Source organism: Dermacentor silvarum, chromosome 3, assembly GCF_013339745.2.
Source record: "Dermacentor silvarum isolate Dsil-2018 chromosome 3, BIME_Dsil_1.4, whole genome shotgun sequence".
NCBI lineage: Eukaryota > Metazoa > Arthropoda > Arachnida > Ixodida > Ixodidae > Dermacentor > Dermacentor silvarum.
The window spans coordinates 220,947,775-220,974,215 of record NC_051156.1 but is presented as its reverse complement, the minus strand read 5'-3'; the positions used below and the strand labels follow the sequence as shown (position 1 = coordinate 220,974,215).

The window sequence follows — 26,441 nt, the reverse complement described above, 5'->3', positions numbered from 1 at the left end:
TTGTGCACGTCACGAGCAAACACGTCGACAGCCGAAAGAACCATGAGAGATATGAACCACTGCAAAATGTTCCATTTGTCTTCCTCTCATTCCCCGCTCTCTTGATCACCGTGCTTTTTCGCTCCGATAACCACCCACAGTGGTCAATTAACCATCACGGGCTTTCTGATGCTTCTGCAAACCATTTTTCGACAGTACACGCCATTTGTCACTATAGAGACAGAACGGGACAACTGGCATCGTCATCATCATCATGGAAAAGGAAGCTCCAGTTCCGTGGTTTTCGAACAGCAGCGTCACCTTACTCCTTGCTCCGTATTACCCGACAGATGTCAAAGATGATGTCCTTGAGCACCACGACTGACGACAGTGGTGGTGAGACAATTTATTGGCGCGACCTATATTCCAATGGTGAAGTACAGGAGCCACACAAAATGTCTTTGTACAGCGATTGGCTAAGCTGGTTCCTGTGTCAGTATATGATGATGCATATTTACATAGAAATGAAACAATAAATGTCAGCGCTATTGGTGGCGCTGAAATTTATTGAGAAGAGGTCGTTCTCAGTGTGCGCGCATTGTGGGTGAGCCCGGAACACCCCGGGTACCTATAGCTAAGTTGAGTGGTATCGTTTTCTTTAATCATGATTTCTTCTTTCTTTGCGGCCTGCAGGATCATTAACTTTCATCATACCGACGCTGACAGAAATGAGCGATATACATAATTTGAAAGGAGGTAACTGTGATCTTTCGTGGCTTGTTTAACAGAGTATTAGGTTTTGATTATGCGTCTTAAAATGCCACGATAAACCCCTGTAAGATATTTTTGCTCAGAGTTGCAACTTTCAGGTGGGGACCGTTGGAGTGTCTTTGCTGTGTTGTTATTTGTTGTGTGTGCAGTTGTTTGTCCTCAGAGGGTCGCAAAGTTTATTAAACCTCTCGTCTACTGCATTTTGCTCCTTCTATATTAATGCAAGAAGCAAGGTGACGTGGATTTTTTCTCTACTAAAGGTGATTTGAGGGCTCTGTAACGCATGAGACGCCAGCATGTTGTCTTTTTTGAGCGAAACAAAACGTTCCCTTCTCACAGAAACTTGGAAAAGTGACACGTATCAAATGGAAACGCCCTTACCAATGAGAGAGCGTATAACGTACAGTATAGAGTGCGGGTACACCAAGAAACTTTTCGCACTTTTTGTGCTCCCTTACTGCAGGAGATTTCGGAGAGAACACGTCGGCCTTCGGCATATTCGATGGAGACAGCAGCATCATAAGTCTCGGCCTGGACGACACGGATCACAACCTGTGAGTCCGTGCGTGGTGCTTACCTTGGTGCATATGCTGCCCGCTCCCTAGGTTTAAGCTTTATCGTGCTAACCGTGGAGCTATATCACCTGTGTACCTTGTCGAGCCACCACGTCGTGAAATTTCCCCTAGTGCAACAATGTTTCTCATAGGGCAGCGAATGCTTTCTTCAGCTCGACGGCTTTGAACACATGCTTTTTCAACGCTATTCCTGTAGCCCTCATGCGGAGGCGTACGAAATATTGAGGTGCACTGTGTCAGCGATCTAGTCCGCCCGTACCGACATCGTTATTTAGCATTGGAGCGCCATGTTTATTTTGAGACATGCGAGTAGAGCTTAGCGTCTATAGTTAGAAAGCTTTAGTCTCTCTCATGTAAAAAAACAACAAAAATGCACAGATCCCACGTACTGTGTGAATCGACATTATGCAAAGCATTTTGCAGGCAGCTGTCTATGTAGCATTGTTTGGGGTTTCTCAAAGCGTTCCCAGGTTGACCAATGTGTCGAGTATTTGTGTGTGTGACGTGATTACGGTAAAGTAGAATTAACGCGAGTGCGCGTGCGTGACGACAGCCTCAAAACGACAACGAGAGTAACGATGATTGCACGATATTTACGAAAGATCGAATTGATGTGAACGAAAGGCGTGGAGGTGCGAGATGGCTAAGAAGCGCAGAAACTAAATGCTCACTGAGGGCAGCACATCTTATCACTTGGAGGACACAAACGGGCGACTTGGCGCTGATACTGTAGCACAACCTGAAAACCATGGCCTTTTATATCGGACGAGTGGCGTGGTGCAACTGCTCGCCTTGGACGAGCCGTGATGACGCTGCTATAGTGGAATTCAATGAGCGTTTTCGTACTCAGTCACTATGTGCACCAGGAAAGAGCACGTCTATATGTATGATTAAGCGGCCTGGTAATGACGAGAAGGGCCGTGAAAGTCCAGTACGAGCTCTGGAAGGAACAAAGAGGCGGCTCGTTGCTGCCAGCGCTCGGAAATCAACGCTTGTGGGAAACTTGCTTTTCAATCACTGTTTGAACGGATGCGACCACAATCTAATGTTCTGCTGCCGAGATACCGGAAATCAGGACCTTCTTACACGTGCTACCTGACTCGAGCGCCAATGGCACGCGGGAATCAGAGGCGAGAGTCGGATTACGAAGCTGGAATGACGTTGCAACAACCGTCACGGCATCACGAACATGAGCATACCATATAGTCATAAGCCCCAGTTAGTAGACCACTTGGTCCACTGGGTCGGCATAAGTTCTTGTCATGGTAATTTCAAGGCCGTGCATGCATGCATGCATGTCATGAATTTATTTAATTTTTGTCATGCATGTCATGAAATTCATGGGAATCATGTCATGGCTTCGGACACAGACCATGACATTCATACCAATCATTTTATGACACACATGGCATGACACGTTATTAAGGTCACACATGCATGTCATGGCACGCATATCAAGAATATATCCAGTTAAAGAAATGCATGTCATGTCTTTTAATCCATTATAGTCATCCGATTTATGACATCCATGGCATGCCATTAATGTCATGACATAACTGTCATTCATGTCAGTTACATTTTCTAATAAGTTGTACAGGGTGTCCACATGAAACCTTGATGATTTCGAAAAAAGAAACTATGATACCTGTAGTTGGTGGCATTATTTTAATAAAAAAAATAAATAAAGCACTTCTACATATGAGCTCTTTCGTAAACCTAAAAATTTCTTCCGCGTACCACACCACACATTGGGTTCTCACTGGAGGTGTTGTCATTTTCGGTATTTATTCAGCACCTGAAACAAAACAAGAGGAATCGCTTAGAAAAAAATAAACAAAAAGCGTTTTGAATTGCTTTACATGATGCCACAAACCGGAGGTTTCTATGTATCGTAGTTCTTTTTTATTTCATTTTGAAATCAGGGAGGTTTCATGTGGACAGGGCGTATATCAGGATATCCATGACGTCGAATGAAATGACATGACACGCATCGTATGAATGACATGACATGCATGTCATGACGTGATTGCCACAAATGAGTAAAATGACTTGAGGTGATGGCGTCGTGGTCATTTTTAACTGGATATGTATCAGGATATGTGTGGTGAGACATGCGTGCATGACATGACAAACATGACATGGTATGACATGCTGACTCATGTCTTGCCATTAATGTTATGTATAGAAATTTGTGGCATTTGTGTCAGGGCACTGATTCCATTCATGTGATGACATTTATGTTATGTCATTCATGCCAGGTCATGCACGCATGTCAGTGATCCATATCCAGATAATATGTAAAGTTAAAGAAACCACCACGACAGCCTCATCTCATTCATACCGTTTATGTCATGACATATACGCCATGACAAGCATGTGATGTAATTGATGCGTTTACATGACATGCGCTTGTCTTGTAATTCATGTCATGACGCATATCACATGTAATCAAGTCCATGTCATTCATGGCGGCGATCGGGGGCTATTTACATTTATCGGCGTCCACTGCCTACGCGTCGAGACACTGTCGTCATCAGAATACGATGATCCCGAGAAGATATGCCACTCAGTATCGTCGCTGCCACTCTCGCAGGAGAACCAAACTTCTTCACTGTCCGAGTCCAACAAAACGTCCGCAAACGTTTTTCCACCCCTTTTTTCGGAGGGGAGCTGTTATAGGCAAGCGCACGCACAGAGGGGGTGCGACTGTTTTCACAACAAATTCGTGAAGGGGCCGGGCCTCGCCTCGATGACGTTTCACCATTTTCTTTTTTTCCCTCTCTGTTTGGCGGCGCGGTCGGTTGTGCCCCGGTGCCGCGGCGGAATCCGTGGTGCCGGGCACCAACGCGAAGTGGCGGTCGTTAAGGTGTTGCTACACTGCGCTCCACAACACCCAAAATAAAGAAATACTGCTCCAGTCAGGAAGACTGCTCCCTCCCTGATAGTGAGATTATATTTGGATCATCAAAACAGTGTTGCGTTTATTTAGGAATACCATTGATCCCTTAACAGCCACCACAGATGTGCCTAGTCGCCACCAGCCCAGCGTGTTCTCTGTTCCAACGGCGGCATTGGAAGGCCGCCAAAAAGAGAGGAAGAAAAAAAAAAAGAAAATGGTGATACATCATCGAGGTGAGGCCCCACCCTTGAATGGATTTGTTGTGAAAACAGTCGCACCCACACAGAGGAGGACACCATTTTTAAATCCCAGTTGCCAGCATCGAAACGTTTTTCGGCCAAGATGCAAGCTTTGAGCACGTTGATGATGATGATGAGTTGTGGCTAATGAACCCTTTGTAACGGGTGGACTCAATATATTAGTGTCCTAGCCAAAAGAAAAAAAAAGAAAAAAGAAAAAAAAAACACAATCTATACCATTTATTTTTTAATTGCGCCATCTGTTGAAGCGAAAGAGAACTAAGCAAAATTTATCAAGTTAGCTTGAAGGCAGCAGTGCGCAAGCGCTTGTTTCACCGTGGACAAGTCCAGATCGTCTTCGGTGGGAGCGGTACAAACCATGTGGACGAGCTCAGCTCGTCTACGGTAGGGAAAGGGTAGGGTTACGGTAGGGTTAAAGATATTGATTCCCCTACCTTTTTTGAAGATGACTTCTTAGCTGACTTCACTCGTGGTCGACGTATCTGAGATCGCATTATCTTGTAAGCGTCATAAGGAGTAGCAAAAGATATCAAAATGTAAGTATCAACGATACAATAAGTTTGCATAAGTCACCGAGTAGGTAAAATTAACGCTACGGGTGTAATTAGCGCCAGTATATTCGAGAATCAACCACATTGCACAATACCCCTGCAAAGGGTGCACCGCCGTAGGTATTTGCATCTTGAGGCAAAGCCGCCTTACGGCACACTTTTGGGAAATTGAGCGTTTGATTCGACTAAGCAGGGCTTACGCGAGGCAATGGCGTCAGCAAGGTGGCTTCGCCGGTGTCCACAAGAAGAATGAGTCGCAGAATAGCTAACGTTAACGGGACGGGCGTAATGAACGCCATTATAGTCGAAAATTAACTACATTGCACCATCGACTGCGCTATATCCGGGGTCGGCTCACCTGGCATCTTGGAAGTGTCAACCAAGCGTCGACGCAAAAGACAAGGTCTACGTAATTGCACGTGAAATACTATACGAATGAGATACTATAGCAGTGAATAATGAACACGAGAAAGATACTGAATAGGAAGATATAATCATCATTTGAACCACCATGTATGTCGACACTTGGCTGGCACTTTCTGCGTCCATTGGACCTAAATTCTGCATACTGTAGCGTCATCTGATATAATCTAACATCAAAGTAAGATAATGAATTCCGTTCAAGGTGCAAGAACGTTTCGAATTAGTTACGTGAATCAGAAACCGCGCACCTTCGTTTATTTTCTATTGATTTGACTGCGGGAGGGCCCCAGGTTTTGCGAGAGCTATGGCAATTAAATTGTGAGGTTTAACGTCCCGATACTGCACAGTGGATTATGAGGGACTCCGTAGTAGAGAGTTGGGAATAATTTTTTACCACCTGGGATCCTTTATAAAACGCGCGTGCGCCCAAATTTAAGTACACGAGCGCTTCTGAGTTTAGCCCGCGGCCGCGGCCAGAATAGAACCCGCAACGTGAATCGGAGCCCCGATTTTGCTTTGAAGCGTTTAGCTTTCTTTGGCAACTAACCGCTTCTTATTGCGAGTGTCTGATCATTTTCGTTGGCAAATCCCGAATATAGTGCTGTCTAACACAAATGTAAAAACCGCACAGTGGTACGTATAGCACCGCGCGGGGGTACCGGTGGTAAATGCAGTGTTCTCTCGATCTTACATCGTGATAGCTAGCGTTTTGAAGACGCTGTCGTTGAGAGGCTGCGCCTCTGGCCGAAAACACAGACGACTTCTGAGGCCCCAAGCACTTCGTTATAAAGGCGCTCGGCTGTATTTGTTCACGGCAGTCGTCGAACGCAGCATATGCTGTGTGCTCGTGCATTCTAGCGTGTCCGTGATTTTTTTCAGTGAAGATATTTAGGTAGCCTTTGTTGTTTCATTGCATAATTCCGCAGGGAACAGCGCCATTAACCAGCACATCTGCAGCGTTATTATAAGGCGATTCACCGTTTGTGTGTTGTCTCCAATGGCGCGAGCACCGCCATGCCAGGCGTCTGCCATCCTCCTCTGCAGCAGTCGTCAGAAGGGGGAGAGGGTGGTGGTATAAGAAAAGGGCTGTCCTTTCTGTGGGCTCAGTCACAACATCTAAACGTCTAAACATACACACGCTCCAAGGCATAGCCAGCAGTTCGGTGGCGAACGCGTCCCGGCCGCAACTAGGCTGCACGAAGAGCACGTGTCTTTTGAGTTTGTGTCGGCGGTGGAAATCTTACCATCAACCACAAACTACCGAGAATAAGGGCGAAAGACTCCAAACAAAGCTATTGGCTTTAGAAATGAAAAGTATAGTGTACGCGGATCATGTCGAGCACTCAGAGTGCTGCTTGTACGACGTTGCAGTGTCTCGGAGAGCATGCCCATGACAACGCTGGATACGGCGAGCAGCTCGGAGGAAGAGACGCGGGTGGGCCGGCGGTCTGCCGGGTTCTCGTGGCCTTGCACCGGCAACCAAGTGCTGGTGGCCCTGGCCGCCGTCTTCCAGGGCCTGCTCATTGTCGTTACGCTCACGGCCATCAACAAGTACGGCATCTTTGCCGGTGAGTCTGTCAGCGGGCACGCTGTTCTTTTTAGAAAAACAATTCGGGGCAGTAGCACGATAAAATGCTGAGAACGCCTTCGAACTTGACTCTTCAGACGTCCGACCCAAGTGCGCTCCATATGCTAAAGTGCGCTAGAACATTCTGCGACATTTCCAGCACCTCAGGAAAAAAGAAGAAAAAAAAAGAAAAAGAAAATAAATGCTGTAGAATAACATAGAAAAGAAGACAGAACAAAAAGGACCCTGGTCGACAGAACAGGAAGGACGACCCAGTGTCCTTCCTGTCCTGTCATTTAAAGTGAAGCTTTCTTCGCGAGCCATCCCGGGCTTTCCTAAACGCGGCTGCTGCTGCTGTCTTGCCAAACAGCCTCACACACATTAAATATATGTATATTATGCGCCCGAAGGTGGGATCGAACCTCGGTCCCCCAGCACATAAGCCCGATGCTCTAACCATTAAACCGCTCTAGTTTTCCCATGCTTTATTGCCATTAAACGGATTAAACCACAATCGCACATACACGTCTACCACACCAACGCCAACTATCTCTTTGAGATGAGTGCCGCGTGTGCCACATTGCGTAGCACGGGTGCGCGACCACACGCGCGCGTGCCGATTTACTTCACCCTCAAGACGCAGAAATGAAATGCGCAAATTTATAGCGTTTGATTGACCGCTTTAGGAATGCTTCGCTTCAAATTAAAGAACCCCAGGCGGTCAAAATAATCCGCAGCCTTCCACTACGGCGTGCCTCATAATCAGAACTGGTTTTGGCATGTTGAACCCCATGAAGAAGAAGAAAATTGATAATTCTAAGATAATTCTTTTTATCTACTTTTTCACGGTGTTTCTTTTTCTTCTGTGAAGCGCTGGATATGTCTAGACATTGTCTAACTTTCAACTTTCCCAGCTTTTTCTGCATTAAGAGGTGCTAGAACATTCACTGCACCGTACTCGGCGCAGTAAGGTAGAAAGGTGGGCGAGCTGGAAAGGATGCTTACTTATTGGTCAGCGCGAGAACAACTAAGACGCAGAGGTAGAGGGACACTGGCCGAGTACTGTCTAACAACTGAAATATATTTAACAAGACGCTTGAAAAAGCAAACACACGAAAAAACCAACAGCCTGCGTGCGCAGGAGTTCCAAATCACGTGGAAATGGTTATTAAGCAAGTGCGTTTCGCAATCTAACAAAACGATCGCGATAGATGGTTCAGATACACAAACATCGCGTAACCGGAATGATTCAGCAAATTGACGAGCCCTTATCGTCGACATACATAAGTCCGAGCAGCCCGGACTTATCGCCCGCCTATTGTTAGTAAAAGCATAATAGGTGTACGCGAATATCGCGCCACTCCTGCATTTGAGAACACACTGCGAAAGTTGTCACTTGGAGCTCCAAAGTCTGAACGACTCCGAGGCAACAAATCGCAACTCGTCCGGTGACAATCCGAGCAGGAATTTTCAATTTATTAACCACTAAAATGCAAAAGACCTGTTATGTGGTGTACTTACGCCTACTAAATTTTAGCGCGCTAATCAGATCGAAATGTAAGGGCAGGCAAATAACAACCTCTCTCTTTCTTTCTATTTTTTTTGTTTTGTTCAGGACCTGCTCCTGTTGACAATGGTAAGTTGCAATACAGAAAATGATAGCGTGCGCTGCTCCCATAAGGAGTATACTTTGACATTATCGAGGCCGTCATAGTGTTGCAAAGCCAGCGCGGTTAAAGGCTAAGTGTTATCTCAGTTGGCTTATTTATTGCACCACCATAGAAGCTACGCCGTGCGGAACGTCACGTGAATATTCCCTATAGGAACCCAGCGCTGTCCAGTAGGCGCTATGGCATTTTGAGCGTCTAACAAGAAATTGGCACATTCCATCCGGCAGGGAGACAGCGAAGATGGTGCGACATATTTAACGATAACAGGCACGTGCCTGTATCGACGCTTGCTTTAGCACAATGCGTCCAACCAAGCTATGTCCATGGTCATAACGGTTGTGAGGAGCGCATGCTCTTACAGTATAGCACGCCGATGGCCAATTAGGTTAGAAGCTAGATATACCTGCCGTGGCGGCGTAGTGGCTTTGACGTTGTACTGCTACGCCAGATGTCGCGCAATCAAATCCCGGCCGCAGCGACCGGATTTCGATGGGGGCGAAAACGTCCGTGTACCGTGCATTGGGTGCACGTTAAAGACCCCAAATGGTCAAAATTCTTCCGGAGTGCCCCACTACGGCGTGACTGATGGTCATATCGTGGTTTTCGAACCTAAAATCTTAGATTTTTTAAAAATGATAGATACATGTGCCTCAAGATGAGCGGTGAATTTGCTGTTGCAAAATCGTAGCATGTGCTATACTGTAAACTGTTTCCTCCGCTCACTAAGCTGTCTGCTACGGCCCTGTGGTTGGCGTTGCACGCTGGTTCAGCGCTGATTATACAAACGATACAAGTACAAAGGAAAGAAAGAAAGAACCCTAACAAATCCTTGTATGCTTTATTTAGCTTTTGTTTGTGAATAACTAGCAAAATATAATTCTAGGTTAATAGGTGATGTACAAAGCATGGTGTCCATGACGTGGTTCCGGATCCTGCAATAGCTTCCAACGCCTGTAGCCAGCAAAATCATAGCCCTAAAGATCTCGTTTTATTACTCAAACGGAGTCGTTGTTTGGGCGTAGAATAGGACATCATCTGTAACTAATAAATGATTTTATTTCTCTCCGGACAGATATAGAACCTGTGAAGTATTACGAGAAAGCCGACATCCTGCAACCAGACAGGAACGGTGAGTGATGAGTTTAGTTCGCCAAGACCGGTGTGTGTGTGTGTCGGTGTTTGCCTACAGTGACTGTGCTAAATTTCAGCAGCCGACGACTACGGCAGTGCCTCCGGCATTCCAGATCCAGACAGGCGAACCCCGAAGCCGACGACAACGTTCGACGACTTGGCTGTCCTCGCCTCAGGTGCACACCCATGAAAATTGTCAAGGCTAATAAACGCAGTACCAAGGAAAGTAAATAGCTCAGCAATCCATTTAATCATCAATTAATTACTGTAATATTTAGGTTATAACTTAAATAACATTTAATTGTTTTTTGTGTTTTTTTTTTGGGGGGGGGGGGAGGGGGCAAATGTACTCTCCATGGTCATACATAAACGTGAACAAGTTGTAATTTTCCCTAATGTGGGACTGTGTTTGAGTTTTACAGGATTGATCAGTGACTATAACTCACATTTATTGATGTCCGCCAGCGCGAATAACGTGTTGCCGAAAAATAACCTATTTTGAATGGTTAAAACCCTTAATGTCGTTGCTGAGACACCCCTTTGAAATCATCCCGGTCCCGTGACTCGGCTGTCTAACAATGCAGTTCCTAGCGGCCTGAAACGAGCTGCGGGCACGGACCCCAAAGCCAATGGAGGCTCGCGCACTTGGCCTTCGCCCACTACAGGTATGACTGCGACTGTCTCTCCGAGGCAATCTTCGCAGAACAGGTGCTTGATTCAAACATTGACGAATTTCGTTAAAAACACATAATCATCGATCGATCGAGTGATTGATTGATTCCTAAAGCAACATAGCGGAGGTGATGGAACGCCGTGGGAGGACTCCGTGATTACTTTTGACCGCGTGAGACTCCTGCGCCCAAAGCGTGGTGGTATACGCGAGCGTTCTTGTGCTCTGTCTCTCACAAAATGCGGCTGCTGCGGCCGTGCATCGAACCCGCGATCCTGTGCTCAGCAGCGATGCACCATGAGCACTGAATCACCGTGAAGGGCAGGCACACTATACGAGTATTTATACGAGAGCTAATTATGATGGTTAAAAACGCCACGAAAGAAAATGAACTGAAGACTAATACACAGACACACACACGCGCAAAAAATAGCACGAGACTGGCCGTCACCATTGCATACCTGTGCTGAGGACTTGTTTGTTCACTTATACGTTTATTTCACGTCCTATTTCAAACAAGTGTGAAAAAATGGACATCTTGTCTCTTTCACGCTCTGATGACGTGGGTCACTTCTGGCGAGCTACATATAGATTTCTCGTTCGTTCGCTTCAATCAATCAATCAATCAATCAATCAATCAATCAATCAATCAATCAATCAATCAATCAATCAATCAATCAATCAATCAATTCACCCTTCTCCAGACAGCGGAAACGGCAGCCGCGCCCTGATGTGCCTGTTCGCGGACACCTTCGAGGGAGACTTCCCGACGCACCTGTGCACGCACCTGGTGTTCATGAACGCCGTGATCGACCTGCAGGCGCAGATCATCCGGCCAAACTCGGCCGAGCAGGGACGCGCCGGTACGCTGCGCCCACTATACGTTAACCCTTTGACTGGCAATTAAGATGCTTCTTTGGCTTCTTCCTTCTTCTTATTGCTTTATTTGCTGCAAGTAAAGCAAACAGCAAACCTTCGTATTTTTTACACATTGTGAAATTGTTGGCGTCATCACGAAAGTCGTAAACTAGCCCTAAGGATAAGGCGTTCTACGATAACTCAGTAAAATTTGGCAGATATGCTACATGGTATTTGCGTGGGACAAATAGACGATATGCAAAAGTCCGAAAGCAGGCTTTTCCACGCAGCTACCTTGCCCTAATCAATATGGCTGCGTTCATATATTTCGCGTTGGTAGCGCTTTTAAAGCTTAGACACACTTTTTTAAAGCTTGAACGGTGCGGGGTATGGACAGCGGCAGCAATGATATCACCCTCCCGCATGTTGACACTTCAATTACGACTTTAGCCTGAGGTCCAGCATCTTGGTTACATTAAAGGAGTTGTGTGGTGAAGCGCACTTGCAGGTTTTGCATATCGTCTATTAAGCACTGCAGCCACCGTGGTGGCTTAGTGGCTATGGCGTTGCGCTGCTAAACACGAGGTAGCGGGATCGAATCCTGGCCACGGAGGCTGCATTTCGATGGGGGAGAAATGCGACAGACGCACATTAGATGCACTTAAAAACTCCCAGGTGGTCAAAATTATTCCACAGTCTCCAACTACGGCATGCCTCATAATCATATCGTGGCACTGGCACGTAAAATTCGAGAAATTAATTTATTTAATTTTAATTGTAGCACTGCAGCAACATTTAGATTTAATTTAAATGAAAGTGCGCGGTGATTTTAGTCTGGCGAAGGTCTCATCATTCGCGGCAACTCGAATACGAATACTTATGCAATGCGGGCTTGGAATCTCGAATAAAATTTTGAATTGAATGCTAAAATTCAAAACGCGTATTCTTCTTCTAAATAAAAAAAATGAAACACGGAAAGGGAATGTGACAAAAAATAATTTAGTCCAGCATACGCAATGCTTTATGGAAGTTTTATTCAAGTTGGCAACTGGTAAAATGAGCAATAAAGGTCGCCACTGTGACTTGTTGGTTCATGCTTGTCTCTTTTGGTGTTCGTGCATGTGTCGACAACTTCGCAGTCTTTACAACAATGACCAATCAAATAACCCACCATTATATCGGCTTTCAAATAGGACACTTAAAGCGGCTAGTGATGAATGCCTTTCGTTTTATGCGGCAGGCAGTGGCACTGATCGCAGTTAACGCGAATATTAGGGCGTACTTCAATATTCGACGAAATCGAATAGTTCCCGATCGCGTTTACGTTGTCGACGCTTCACTTCGCTGTGTATGTCCACACTAGCGCGGCATGCCGCAGGCGGTAGAAAGAGTCCCGCGAAAACAGGCGAGCGGAAAGCTTTTCCTGTCGCGGAGCGCATGGGTCTTGGAGCTATTTCATTTCATTTACCGATTCATTTACGTGGCGAAACGCTGCGAGTAAATGTTTTCTTTTTTTCAACAATGAAATACCAACTACTATCAATCATGTTACACTAAATCTTAATTTGAGTGTATCTATGACGCCTAACCTGGCATAACAGACATTATCTCGATGTCATGGAACAAGTTGAAATTCCCTGAAGTTGCTCATAAAAAAATTCTTCTGGCTGCATTTGCGTGTAGCAGCCGCACAATCACGACGCATGCATTTCCTAGTCCAAAACCTGAACTGTTTCGTAGAAACAAACGTTATAGTAAATTATATAGGGAGCTCTTACACTTGCCAGTATTTTACCGCAGAAGCAGTTTTTGTCGAGGTCTCCCGCGACTTCCGTTGCAACCGAAATTACTTCATCACCAGACGTGGCGGCACCTGATCTGCCTGCTTCAGGGCTAATGGGTAGCCGCTTCTAAACTGTTTGCTCCCTTCACAAAAAGTGAATGGTGTTGCAGACTTTCGATACACTTTATCTCACCTCGGCAGCAAAGTACGGGCGTTATACATCTGTGGTCCTTTTGAGATTTGTTCTGGATATCGAGGGATGAAAGCCTAGCTTATGGTCACACGCAGCTCGTGATGTCACTCCTACGGGACATGGCGCCATCTGTCACCGCTAAGAAAAAACACGCCGAGTGGTGACAGATGGTGCTACTGTTCCATTAAAGAGAAATCGGCATCTTTTCGGCAAATCGGCAACGCACGTCCCATTGAATTGGATTGGCGTTGCTTCAAGCAGCATACGCCAGCATTTTTTTATTTAAAGATATCATGTACCATCCACAACATTACAAACAGCTACTCACTGCCAATAAGCCTAACAAATTCTAGCACTAGATATGCGAGCAACCTAAATTTTAATCTCCCGGCCACTCATAATGTCTACGGTCAGCGGTTGTTGCAATCTTAAGGTGCGAAAATTTGGAATACATTGTCACTTGACACTAAAAGGGGCTACAAATTTTGTACTTGCAGTGAAATACTTTTTGTTGGCAAGGATATAATTTCACATGGACTACATTTTTCACCGTGCTTGTTTCTATTATCTCTTAATCTTTATCATGTCTAAAAGGATGAGCTGCCAATGTATGGAAGTAGGGGCCTCCACTAGCTTAGGCTATTGGCCCAACATTTTCGTGATTTACTGTTTGCATTGAAATCAATGAATAATCTTATAAAAAATCAATATATGCTCCCCTCGCTCGTGCATAAACGCTCGGAGGCGTCAAATCGGTTTTACGAACATTTCATGACTTCTTAAAGCATCCTAGAGGCGTGAGCTTCTCGTGGCTAAATTTCACTTTACGCTTCAGCGACGTGACAACCCTGCATGCCTCCGTCAGAAGCAATTGCTGTATCAACGATAAAGATTTCAACCTAGCCCGCAAATTCTGCCGTAACCTAACCACAGGTGGTCAAAATTAATCCGGAGCCCTCCACTATGGCGCGCCTCATAATCAGAACTGGTTTTGGAACGTAAAACAGCAGAAAGAAGCAGCAGATTGGCTCAGAAACCAAATACTCTCAGAATATTTTTCTAGGGTAGCAGCAGAGCTTGGGCAAGTTGATGTGCATACTTGTCCATACTCGCATACTTGGCAAAAACACTACTAACACAGGCGATGTCGAAGAAATTAGGGTAGGTTCACACATGAACGCATTTTTTTCTAGTGTTTAGGTGGTTTCGGCCTTCATTTGTAGTAAAAAAGAATGTCAAGTTGTAAATGAGATTTCAGGGCTCCCAGTAAGTAAACAGCTCCGGTTACAACTTAAAATACGAAAATGTGCACTGCTATAGAAGGTTACCGTATCTGGAGCTTACACTGCAGAACTTCTTGCAGAAAAAAAAAAAAGAAAGCAAACGAACTATCAAACAAACAAAACAAAAAAGCATGGCAACCTTAATGCCATAATGTTTTCTTTTCGGTTTCTCACTTTTCTTGTAGTTTCACTTAACATTGTCTGTTCATGAATTTTTATGAGATTTTACAGAAAAATGTTCTTATATTTACATAATTCACTTCCTTATGAGAGTAACTTGTACTCCCGTCATGACTTCAGCATTCAGGGAATGCGAAAGAGTCAAATGCTAGCCACGCGGTTTTAACAGATCATACAAGTACAGATAACCGGGCACGCTGTGACATGAGAAGCGACAAGACACCCGCTGAGAAGACACTACGCGAAAAAATGTAAGCATCAACTCTGCCAGTATACGTATATAGCCAAGCTCTGAGTGGCATCACTGGCCCGCCGGTGAGTAGCTGTTATTTGTAAGAATTTAAGGCTAATTGCTTCGCGTATGCCAGATCTATCGACCGACGTATACGAGTGGTGAAGCTCCGCACAAATCTCAATTGAGGACAGTAAAGAAACAAGATTCATTTCGCTCAGTTTTCGTTACACATTCTTTTACTTCATCTTCCATAGGAACCAATTCCACTAAAAAACAAAATAATAAAGACTGTGTTTAAGCGTAAAGAGAAAAATATCGATTTTCAAACCAAAGAGCTAGTCTCTGTCGTTCAAAAATTTTACTTTAGTAAAAATATAAATTTTGTCTTTCTTCTTTGTGTTTTTCGCATTTGTTTTTGCTACAGCGTTCCGCATTTTGTTGTGTTCGCAGTGCTGCAGCGGTTCATCAACCAGCGGCGCGAGCAGGAGGAGGGCGGCGGCTGTCACTTCCTGGTGTCCTTGTGGGAGGCCCGGGTGACGGACACCTACCGCGACCTGTTCACCGACTGGTCGCGAGGCACCCGCGCCGCCACGCTGGCCCTCGGCTGGCTCCAGCGCACGGGGCTCGACGGCCTCGCGCTCCTCAACCTCGCGCTCACCTCGGACAGCGGGCCGGACTTTTTCAACATCCTCAAGGTTGTCGATCGCCGTCCGACTAATTAGCATACGGGTCGCAGGGCTTGATTCGCTTGCAGAAGAACCGAGCACAATGATTGGACAGCAGATGTAAAGTATGCGTCGCAGTGGCGCACTGGCAATGGCGTTCTGCTGCTGAGCTCCAAGTCGCGGCTTCGACTTCCGAGCGCGGCGGCCGCATTCCATTGGGAGCGGAATACAAAAAAAAAAAAAAAAAAAAAAAGAAAGCTCGTGCACCGTGCTTTATGGCGCATGCTTAAAGAACACCACATGTTCGAAATGAACGCGAAGCCCTGCAGCACTACCGCGTCTCTCATAACCCAGTTTGCTATTTTGAGACATTAAACCCTACGATTTAGATATGAATTATAGGTTAATAATAAAAACACCTCACACATGTCGGCAAATCGTTGGCCTTACACCCGTGGGGCCAATGCCTCCTATTCTTGATCAAAGACAGGAGCGGTGGTGGAATTGCGCGAAGATTGATTGAAAATCATTTTTTTTCTTTTACAAAAAGTAGCGAATTTTTGTCAGTGACACGGCTGTGGCGTTACGCGTGTGGTAAGCCGAGATGTTTAGAAAACTTGTTAGTCGGTCGCGCATACGGAAGTATAGGAACAAGCGCGCAGTGATTCTAAAATTAAATTAGGGGGTATGCCTGCCAAGACCACGATCTGATTTTGAAGGACGCCGTAGTGGAGGGCTTCGGATTAATTTTGACCACCTGGGGTTCTTTAATAACGTGCACACAATAAATGCTGAGGTGAACGTTTTGGCATTCCGTCCTCGTTGGAATGCAGCCATCGTGATCGGGATCGGTTGCTTCAAAGATACGTACCTGTGCAAATTATGCCTGTTCGTGGATACGACGCGCGCGTGCGTATATATATATATATATATAGTAGGCTTTCTAAGCTATATATGGCGTCTCCTCACACGGTACTAACCGCTGCTGAAGAAGCGAATCGTAGAGCTACGTGCATGCACAGCTACAACCAGGCATCATAGGGCTCAGCAGACTGCTGTGCAGAGAGCATTACAAACCGCAGCTCGCCGTCGACGCTGACGCCGGGCGGACTGTTCAGATCGTTCTCGTCAAAATCGAGGCGACGACACTTTGCCGCGAAGACCTTGTTGTGCGTGGTGCCGAAATTGGAGCTACTCTTGCGCCGCTCCACCAGCTTACGCTGTGACTGTGCTGCGTGTGCCGCGCAGGCCTGTGACTTTTTGAAGTGCACCGGCCTGAGTGACTGTTTATGTGTACTCCAGCTGTGCATCCTCCTGCGTGCGCGTAGTGCTCTCCTGCTTTCTATTTCACCATTTTTCAACACCCGTGTAGGGTATAGCAAGCCGGGCAATCGTGTGGCTGTCATCCCTGGCCTTTCCTCCTTCCTTTCCTTCCTTTCTTAGCGCGTGGCGTCAGGCCCTCAAAGCGGGTAAGCGCTTTGTTAGTATGAGTGCCGGTCTTTCTGGAGGTCACACCGTGCTTTGCCCATGTGCGAGACATTTTGTGACTTGCTGAAATTACAGTTTTGCCATACGTTCACTGCCATCGTCTATATAGGGTGTCCCAGCTAAGGTTAGCCAAGCTGCTAAAAAGAAAGAAGAAAACACGCGCTACAAGATATGATTATAAAGCCTACGATGTTCGATCTTCAGAGGTCTTACCACAGAACACCGTAGCTTTTATAATCGTATCTTGCACAGTGTATTTTCCTTTATTTTTTCGTCTTTTAGCGGCTTGGCTAATGTTAGCTGGGAAACACGGTGTACGCAAGCGAGTCGAGTGGTTAAGAGGTGTTGCAGTGTGGAGAGGACGCGTGACGCGCAGCTGCCTGCAGGTCCTGCGCGCCGTGATGGGTGCCGACGTGCTCCTGGTGTTCGGCTTCTACCTTCCGGAGAGCTACCAGGGCAAAGAGGAGAAGCGACTCATCAGGACGTTGCACCAGATAGCTAAGTATGGGTTGAACGCTTCTAACTACGAGTGTTGTTCTTTCACTGGAAATTATTGCCGTATACGCTTCTCTCTGCCGCAATTTTGGTTAATGCTGTAATATCAAACGTCACGGAAAGTTGCGGCGTCATTTAGAGTTGGCGTCACCACCCACCTTGAGTTTCACGCCGTTCTCTAATACTAAATACTATAGGAGGTGATCATTTTCAAGTTTTATGGAATGTATAAAAACCGCATGTCGCAGTTAGCACAATTCTTGTCAATGAGCTGGATTATTCGAAGAGGCGGACATTACAAGCACGCGAAATTGAAACACATATTAAACTAATTAACTCACTAGTAAACTTCCTAATTAATTACATTACGGCCCATATTGCAATTTATTAATTGTAGCCGGTGAGATTGCAAGACGTATTCATTCTAAATCAATCTCCAGGATTGCATCAGTTTCGAAATATTATTTCCCAAAGTATAAGAAGAAATGCATAGGCCTTCCAGTTATTTTTGTGCTTCGATCAATGCATAAAAGAGCGTTTTGTTAAGCAGGTAAGCGGAAAAACAGTTATTACAGCGAGTTTGATGCCGCATATCTCCAAACTGGCGTCATCCTGGAAATTAATTCCAAGTGTATACATCGCCTTGCAAGCTCACCGGCTACAATTCGGGAGTTGCAATGTGTACCGTAATGTAATTAATTAGGGAGATAATTAGTAATTTCTTTTTCATTAGTTTTATATGTGTTTCAATGTTTCGTGCTAGTAATGTCCGCCTCTTCGAATAATCCAGCTCAAGGACAAGAATTATGCCAACTGCGACAGGCGATTTTTTAGAATTCCATAAAACGTAAAAATATATTCACACTTTATACTGGAGCTTCCTTTGTCGGTGAACATAAACTGGCTGTCATTGCAAAGGTCTAATATGTCAACCTTGTTAAACGTAATGGTTCCTTTAGCGTCCATCTTAAGCGGTGCCGCTATCTTGAGTCTCGCCCGGCTGAGAACAGTTGTGTACTACCCAGACAGCAACATGTGTGCAAAAAAAGGGGGAACAAAAAAGAACGAAGGAAGGAAGAAGTAATAGCGAAGGCAGAAGTGTATTTTCATGCCACGTGGCAAAAAACGTTTTCCATAGGTTTGTAGCCACACCTTTCGAAATTTATCCTATCTATGGACGAGTTGTAAATTTGTAAAGGAAGGGGCGCTGCGATACATAGCATCCTACAGTTTGCAAAAGTGCAGTGCAGATAGGTGTACTATGTTAAGACGTTGTACTATTTCTCTAGTGGCAGGTATAAATGCAGTCAAAATGCACGAGGACCTACCTTTTATAGATAACAACAGGGACGTAAACATGCGTCCAGTGAACGTTATAGCAAGAGGCTGGTAACGCGCAAGTACAGGAGGAACTCGGTAAAGTTGGTCAAAAATTGAGTGCATGACGACAGGATAATATGTACACATAAACAATAAAACGATCAAGATTGGAACTTAGCAGGTCACTAAAATAACACTAAGAACTTCAAATATGAGCTTTAATATGCGATGGAACATGCGATTTCACAGTACCTACACTACGTACCTTGTCACAATACCGTTTCAAGAATTCATTATGCATCTATTTAGTACCAGCATACTTCTTCTCTAATCTCAACAGCAATGCAATCCCACAAAAAAGGAAAAAAAGTAAAAAAAGGGGGAAGCCTGAGTAGTATGCGAAGCAGCCATGGGGTCGACTCAAGTTCCCATTACGCGAGCGCTCGTTGCATCAGTAGCAGCTTCTCGGCGGCGTTGACGTTTCCTTTCGGCTTCGCGGGCCCGAAGTTCGGGATTGGCCTGTCGCCGCTGCCGTTTCGTGGCAGCGGCTCGAGCCCTCTTCTCAACACCGCATATCCACGAAGTGAATGATGATGAGTTGGCGAAGCACCGGGGGATCATTCGGGCAAAATGCCGGAAGCGTTCTCCGGAAGCCGGAAGCTGGCTTCCGGAAGCGGAACCTGAAGTGGAACCGGAAGCGGAACCGGAAGCCGGCTTCCGGAAGCCGGATATGAGCAGTAGGGGTGTGGACGCCGCACGGCGGAGGGAGGGAGGGAGGGAGTGATATAGCCCCGACCATAAGCTGCTTCGCATCTAAAAAAGAAAAGCCGTCACCGTAGTGCATCTGAGGTACATCTGAACTGCTTAGCTCCAGAAGAAAGACTGAAGTTAATAGGTCGTTAAAGGGTACTGCAGTTAATGCTGGCCAAGTAGTTGCGGCTATTTCACTTCTTTAATTTATTGCAGCCTGTATGCATGGTTTTAATATCACCGTTATGGGGTGTTTTCTAGCAGACCGTTTACCATTATTCACTGTACGCCACTCGGTTCAGGTATCGTTATAGCTCTGTTGCCTTCCCTTTCAATAAATTTCAGGCTACGCCGCTGGCCGTGGTCTCGCAGTGTAAGCTTCTCATTTTTCTTTGAATTTCGAAATTCGCAGCCAGGTGAACTTCACGGTGTTCGAAACGCACGACCCACGGCCCGTTTCGTGCAAGGTGTTCGTGCCGAACGCCTACAACAAGCGCAACGACGACCCCGATGCTCCCGACCACACGATAGTACGTCATGTACTTTTCTGTCAGCGCAGAGTGCGTCATTTCGCGTTGTACCACGTGGGCAGTGCGTGATTAGGATAGATACATCCATTCTTATCTTGCGGTTACAGCATGACCGCTTACGGATTGTGAAATAATATCACGAGTGCACTATTAATAAGCGCGAGTGTGAAGGGGGATAGACAGTTATAAACGAAGGTTACCGTGGCTGACTGACGCGCACGTCTGCAGTTTTCGATGCCATGTGACCACCCGAACTTGGCATATGCGTGATGTAACCAGGGCCGGTATTTTGTAGCGTTGCCTTTAAAGTAATAATGCCTTTTCGCGCTTATCGCGCTTTGTCAGTGGTCAGAGCGACGGTCCGCTCACGATATCAACGTTGATAACGCGAGCGGACCGTCGCTCTGGCCACTGACAAAGCGCGATAAGCGCGAGAAGGCATTATTACTTTAAAGTCATCGCTACAAAATACCGGCCCAGGAGGCATGCAGGAGTCGTGCCGTGTTTGTCATTGTCAATGGGTAGGTGGGTTTACTTAGAGCCGGCTATGCCGTAGTAGTCTCTCTGCAGTTCTCCGCCTGCCCAGTCTGAGGTATGATAGCTGTTCAGTGTCTATGTAACTGTTGCGACGATATCACACACATTTTGTTGCTACCTCACTTGCTTTGAACCTTCCATCGTTTTCATCTGCTCCCGTCGCTCTCTTATGCTAGTGACCGTGCACACTGAGTATATGGCGAGCACATAGTGCACCGTACCATTCAAGCGCATCCTGTCTCGGAAGCATCGGTGAACTGGTATTATTAAAATCTTTATAGCTAGACTGCAGAAGCAACTAAGTAGCAACTGAAATTTGGGGAGGTCTGAAATATTTGGGGAGGTCTGAAATATTTAGGAGCGTAACTACACGTCATAGACAGCTACTAGTGGTCGCGCCGTGGGCTGTGCGCGTGGGGGGAGTCAATGAGACGATGACAGGACGCCGACTTCAGGACGACGGCGATGTTGGCACGAGGGTTGTAACGTCCGACGACATGACGCAACGTCTCTGACGATGGGATGTTGTGCCGCGCAGCTGCAGTGCCTACAGTGGAGCGCGGGTCCCGCTGAGCTTTACCAGCGCCTGCCGGGCCGGCTGTGCATCTCGCTCACCCTGGCCGCGTTCCGCTTCATCGTGCACGTGGGACCCGGGCACCTGGGCGCACGCTGCTACAACTACTACCCGGCGGCGCCCAGGCAGGTAAGGAAGACGGACCACTGCATTCATATGTCAGTCCAGCGCGTCCTCTAAAGAGCAGTGAGGGTACCGATCAGTCTCGATGTCTCCGTACTATGCTGCAAAATCGATTGGTCACGTCAGATGTTCATAAGACTGGACTAAATAAACGGCCTGTGTACCGTATTGTACGCCATACTGTAATGCGCGCAACAGTTTGAATGCAAGGCTAAAGAATATACTATAGCACAAACCAAATAGGCGGTCTGTTCGATTTTCCCGAAGCCATGCAGCCGGTTCTCGTTCTTTGTCTGACGGCAACCGTAGCATTTGCTGCATTGCGCGGAGTAGTGGCTATGACTTTGCGCTACTAAGCCCAAGGGCGCGGGATCGAATACCGGCCGCGGCGGTCGCATTTTGATGGGGGTGAAATGCAAAAACGCTCGTGTACCGTGCATTGAGTGCACCTTACAGAACCCCAGGTGGTCATAATTAATCCCGAGTCCCTCACTACGGCGTGCCTCATAATGAAACCGTGGTTTTGGCACGTAAAATCCCAAAATTCAACTTTAGTTCTTTTGCCCCAGTCTTATGAATCATATTGCTGGTTATTTCCGTTCAGAGAAGTTTTGATAATTTATTCTATCAAATAAATTGCGCGCGGCCTTGTCACATTAGATACTGTCCTATGGCTCGCCTCCAGAAAACATGTAATAAGTATTCTGTCTGTATTGACATATTTCAAAGTTCATTTCCTGTGTCTTGTATATATATAGATAATCGTGTTGTTTGATTGACTCCCTTTTACGCCCGCCTCCTCGTTTCCTGTTTCCTTATTTGTTTCACTATCTCACATTGTTTTGTCTATCACATTTGTTTTCTCTGTTCATTTTATCTCACGCATTACTTTTTAAGTGTATTCGTAGCTTTTCCAGGACACTATAATAAACGATTGACTGATTGATTGATTGATTGATTGAGTTTCATTCTACACACAGCGCATCATCATTGGTACTGAATGAGAATAAATCTACCAACAGCGTTCCCTTTCATAAACTTCACTATAGCACGAATAACATACGTGACCTGCTACCGTTATTACCTTCTCTGGTATTTGCACTTTCCGTTCTTCGATGAATTTCATTGGGAGAGGAAATGTCACAAGTGTATTGCTCTAACTGCCTTATTTTGGCAAAGGAATAAGAGCCATGGCATATCCTGGCAGTCTTTTTACAAGTTATATGAGATTCTTGCTCGCAGCACTGCCGGGACAAGCGGCCGGTGCACTACGCAGATGCGGCCATCGGCAACTTTGCCGAGGTTCCCGCCGGCATGCAACTCCAATCTGTGCGACTCGAAGCCTTCGACACCGTCACCACGCTGAGGAAAAAGGCAAGAGGGCTGGGGCCGAAATTGTATTGGCCGTTCTGTCACCGTCCATTCGCTAATATTACGACGCGAGTTCCGTTTATTTACATAGACGCAGCTGGCGTGCTGTATATAGCGGAAGGGCGAGTACGAAGTACTCATCACCATAGTTACGTACTCGGATTACAACCAGATGAAAATCAACTGCTAATATGTTTGCTCACTAAGTATGGCTCTTTTACTAGCATAGGAATGTGAGGTAGCATAAATTTATTTAAATATTGTCCCTTTGCCTTCGAAGGTCCGTGCTATTTCGTATAGGCCCTACTTGAAGCCAATTTCATATTACAGATTCGTCACATTAAGAATGATTAGCGCCGTTTAACCTCTACGTAAATGGTTCGTACCGAATGCTTCCAGAAAAGTGCAATGAAGGAATTGTACAATTGTTTAAGACAAGTGATGCCGAGTTCTTATGCACAGTTCTTATGTCGAGTGCAAAGCCACGGGCTGAATTCACGACCGTTTTTGACCCTCACGGGATGCAATAACGCTCATGCACCATGCCTTGGGCGCATTTTAAAGAGCCGCAGGTGGCCAAAATTATTCCGGAGCCGCCTACAACAACCTGACCTTACCAGAATTCAGGAGCTGCGTTAGCCTCAACATCTCTACAGGGGCGCTATAACGTAAAATGATTCCAAACTGTTTTGATTCCAAACTCCGGACGTCAAATTTACGTAACCACCGACGCAAGCATCGGGCGGTGACCCGCAGCGTTGTCTGAACAACCCAATCAAACACTCTCCACGTTTATAGGACCCCTTTGTTCGCTTTCAAAACCAATAACATTGTCCACACTCAGGGGTTTTTCTTATCTAATTGGCTGACAAGAGGCGAGGAGCATGCTCTAGTGGAGAGGGTTTCGATGGGGCCGAGCCAGCACAGTGAAAATAGATAACCGCATGAAGAGGATGTTGCCGGCTTCTCCGATTGGTCCGCTTCGCCTTACTTAGCTTGCGGTGGCTGGTCGAAAATCGCGGCGGTGTGCAACCTCGTAAGAATGCCGCTAAAACGGATCCTCAGCAAGTAACAGTTGGCAGAGCGATGTCGTATGCATGCCGAAAGGACTCGATAACGTTTTACTGCCACGCAAAAAGGTTTATCATGCGCTAAATACATGCTCACCGGCAGGTGCGAGTAGCGAGGGCCTGAGCGATCGGCGGGCAGCCATCTTATATTCCTTTCGGAACGGGTAGTCTCTGGCTATTCAGGAAAAAATTTCAGTTTTGTTCCGCATATTAATTCATTTTTTCGTGTACACATCACTTTGACGTGGTGAGTTTTCGCGGTTTTGTGAGGTCGCGTGACAGACAGGCGAAGTGGGTGTAGCCAGAAAATATTGGACCAATAGCAGAGGGCTAATGGTGAAAAGGCGTCGAATCAGGAATGCGGTTTTGTGCGATTTAATCATGCATAATCAGTGTGTACACGTTATAACAGATGGGGAGCTATCGCGGTTTTCGTGGCGTCGCGTGACAGACAGGCGAAGTTGGGAGTGGCCCGAAGATGTTTTGACCAATCGTGGAGGCTGATTACAGATATTGGAATCAAAACAGTTTGGAATCATTTTACGTTATAACGCCCCAGTACTACGTTCTTCTTTTCTTCGTTGTTCTTAAGACTGGTGCAGGTGACAGCGTTAGCGGATAGTGCATCGCGACACCCTTGATACAGCGTTCGTATCCGCCCAGTATACTTAGCGCATATGCTTTGAGCGAGCTTCCTGTTGGTCTTGTTGGTGCATGCGTACATGATGCTATAGTTGGGCGCAATCACGGGCACAACTTCGTGAACGCTGTTTGCCTTGTTTAATGCTTCAAAGTGGACGTTTGATCTATTTGCTACTTGATCCTGGATCTATACAGTGCAAGAATTAAAAAAAAAAAAAAAAAAAACAAGCCATCTAAATATTCGTTTTAGGGCATATGTCATAGTTGAAATGTGGTATAGCGTGCTCAGAAACACAAAGTTGTTTCCATTATGCTATACTTAACGCGGTTCTTTTGCCCGGGCTCTAAAAAAATTCAGAGCCCTTCTACTACTCTGAAGATGGAAGCCAGCGAAGCTGTGACTATGGTGGGTCTGGTGTAGTGAATATTGCCCCCACGATGATAATGGGCAGATCGTCGTTGGGCATCACCCAACCGAACATGCCTATCACGAACGTTTCGATGTCTTTCGTAGGCGTTGCAGGGGGAACGTGCACAGTCACGATCACCGTACCGTCAAAGTGTTTTATTAAAGACGGCTACGCCAATCGCGGTGGCTCAGTGGCTATAGGCGCTGCGCTGCTGAGCACGCGTGGTCGCGGGATCGAATCCCGGTCCGCGGCGGCCGCATTTCGATGGAGGCGAAATGCGAGAACGCCCATGTGCTTGCGTTGTAGTGCACCTTAAAGAACCCTAGGTGTTGAAAATTAATCCGGAGCCCTCCACTACGGCGTGTCTCATAATCAGAACTGTTTTTGACCACGTAAGCGCGTTAGCACGCAAGCGCTAACGCGTTCATGTGGTCGCCAGGGTGATCTACGTCACGTAATGAACAAGCAAACGTAAGATCCGGCGAAAACCGCGGTATAATGCACACTTTTTTACAATCGTAAGTTTGAAAACACCGCCAACCGACTCCACGAGGTGGCGCGACGTGTCTGAAATTGTTGTACACTACACTTCCGGTTTTCTACGGATGCAGTCTCCTAGAACCTAGCCTATAATAGCTTCTCTGTAAAACATGCGCGATGAAACAAAAAACAGAAAAGCCGATGGAGCTGCGCTCTTCCGCGTCTGGATGGCACCACTCTCAATCGTGTTTTCAAATTACCAAGCCTACATGCTGGTCGTAAAGAAAGCCAACGAGTGCGTTTGCATCCGCGTTTAGCGGCCGCTGGCCAGCCTGTTATTTTCGGACTATGGTGGATTTCGATCGTCACAATCAAGGTGCTGATGTATTCTGAACGCCGTGGCCAATCGCTTTTTCTCTTTTACGATATGCACGCGGGTTTCGTTGCTTAGAAACACTATTGAGAGCCCTGCTATCCAGGCGCACAAGAGCGCAGCTACTTCTAAAGGTTCATACTTCGCAGTCTTTTTTCAGAGCCCGGGAGAAAGAACCACGTTAATAATATATCGTAATGGAAAAAAATATATAAAAAGTTCGTCGGATATTTCCAAATTGTTTCCGATTACACTAATGTACAACTATTTTTTCAAATATGTCCTACGCCTTAAAACAAACATTTAAAAGTGAACATAATTAAACTTACCTAATCAGCCACCTGAAAGCAGTTAAAAAATGTCTGACTAGCATAATAAATCATTTGTCTAATTCGTCTAAGGTGTACCAGTCTACATTTAAACTTTGCTTCTATATAGTCACGTGAAACACCTTATCGTATAGGCATACATTTATGCAGTGTAAATACGAAAGTGTTGATAAGCAGTGACGGGAACTGCGCATGCCCAGATGACGTTGGTCCTGGACGAGTACCCTGCCGTGTGCGTGGCGCTCTACCACGCGGA

At 46.0% G+C, this 26,441-nt stretch overlaps 1 protein-coding gene across 1 annotated transcript; it reads left to right on the top strand.

Annotated features, from left to right (window-relative positions):
* The first annotated feature begins 338 nt into the window (after positions 1–338).
* LOC119445230 (uncharacterized) lies at positions 339–23,235 on the top strand. Its single transcript, XM_049664934.1, has 13 exons — positions 339–375; positions 1,214–1,304; positions 6,830–7,026; positions 9,768–9,824; positions 9,904–10,002; positions 10,411–10,491; positions 11,201–11,359; positions 15,479–15,723; positions 17,568–17,683; positions 20,159–20,276; positions 21,352–21,516; positions 22,753–22,884; positions 23,212–23,235. The coding sequence occupies exons 1-13, from the start codon at positions 339–341 to the stop codon at positions 23,233–23,235; spliced, it is 1,521 nt and encodes a 506-aa protein (XP_049520891.1).
* Positions 23,236–26,441: the final 3,206 nt, after the last annotated feature.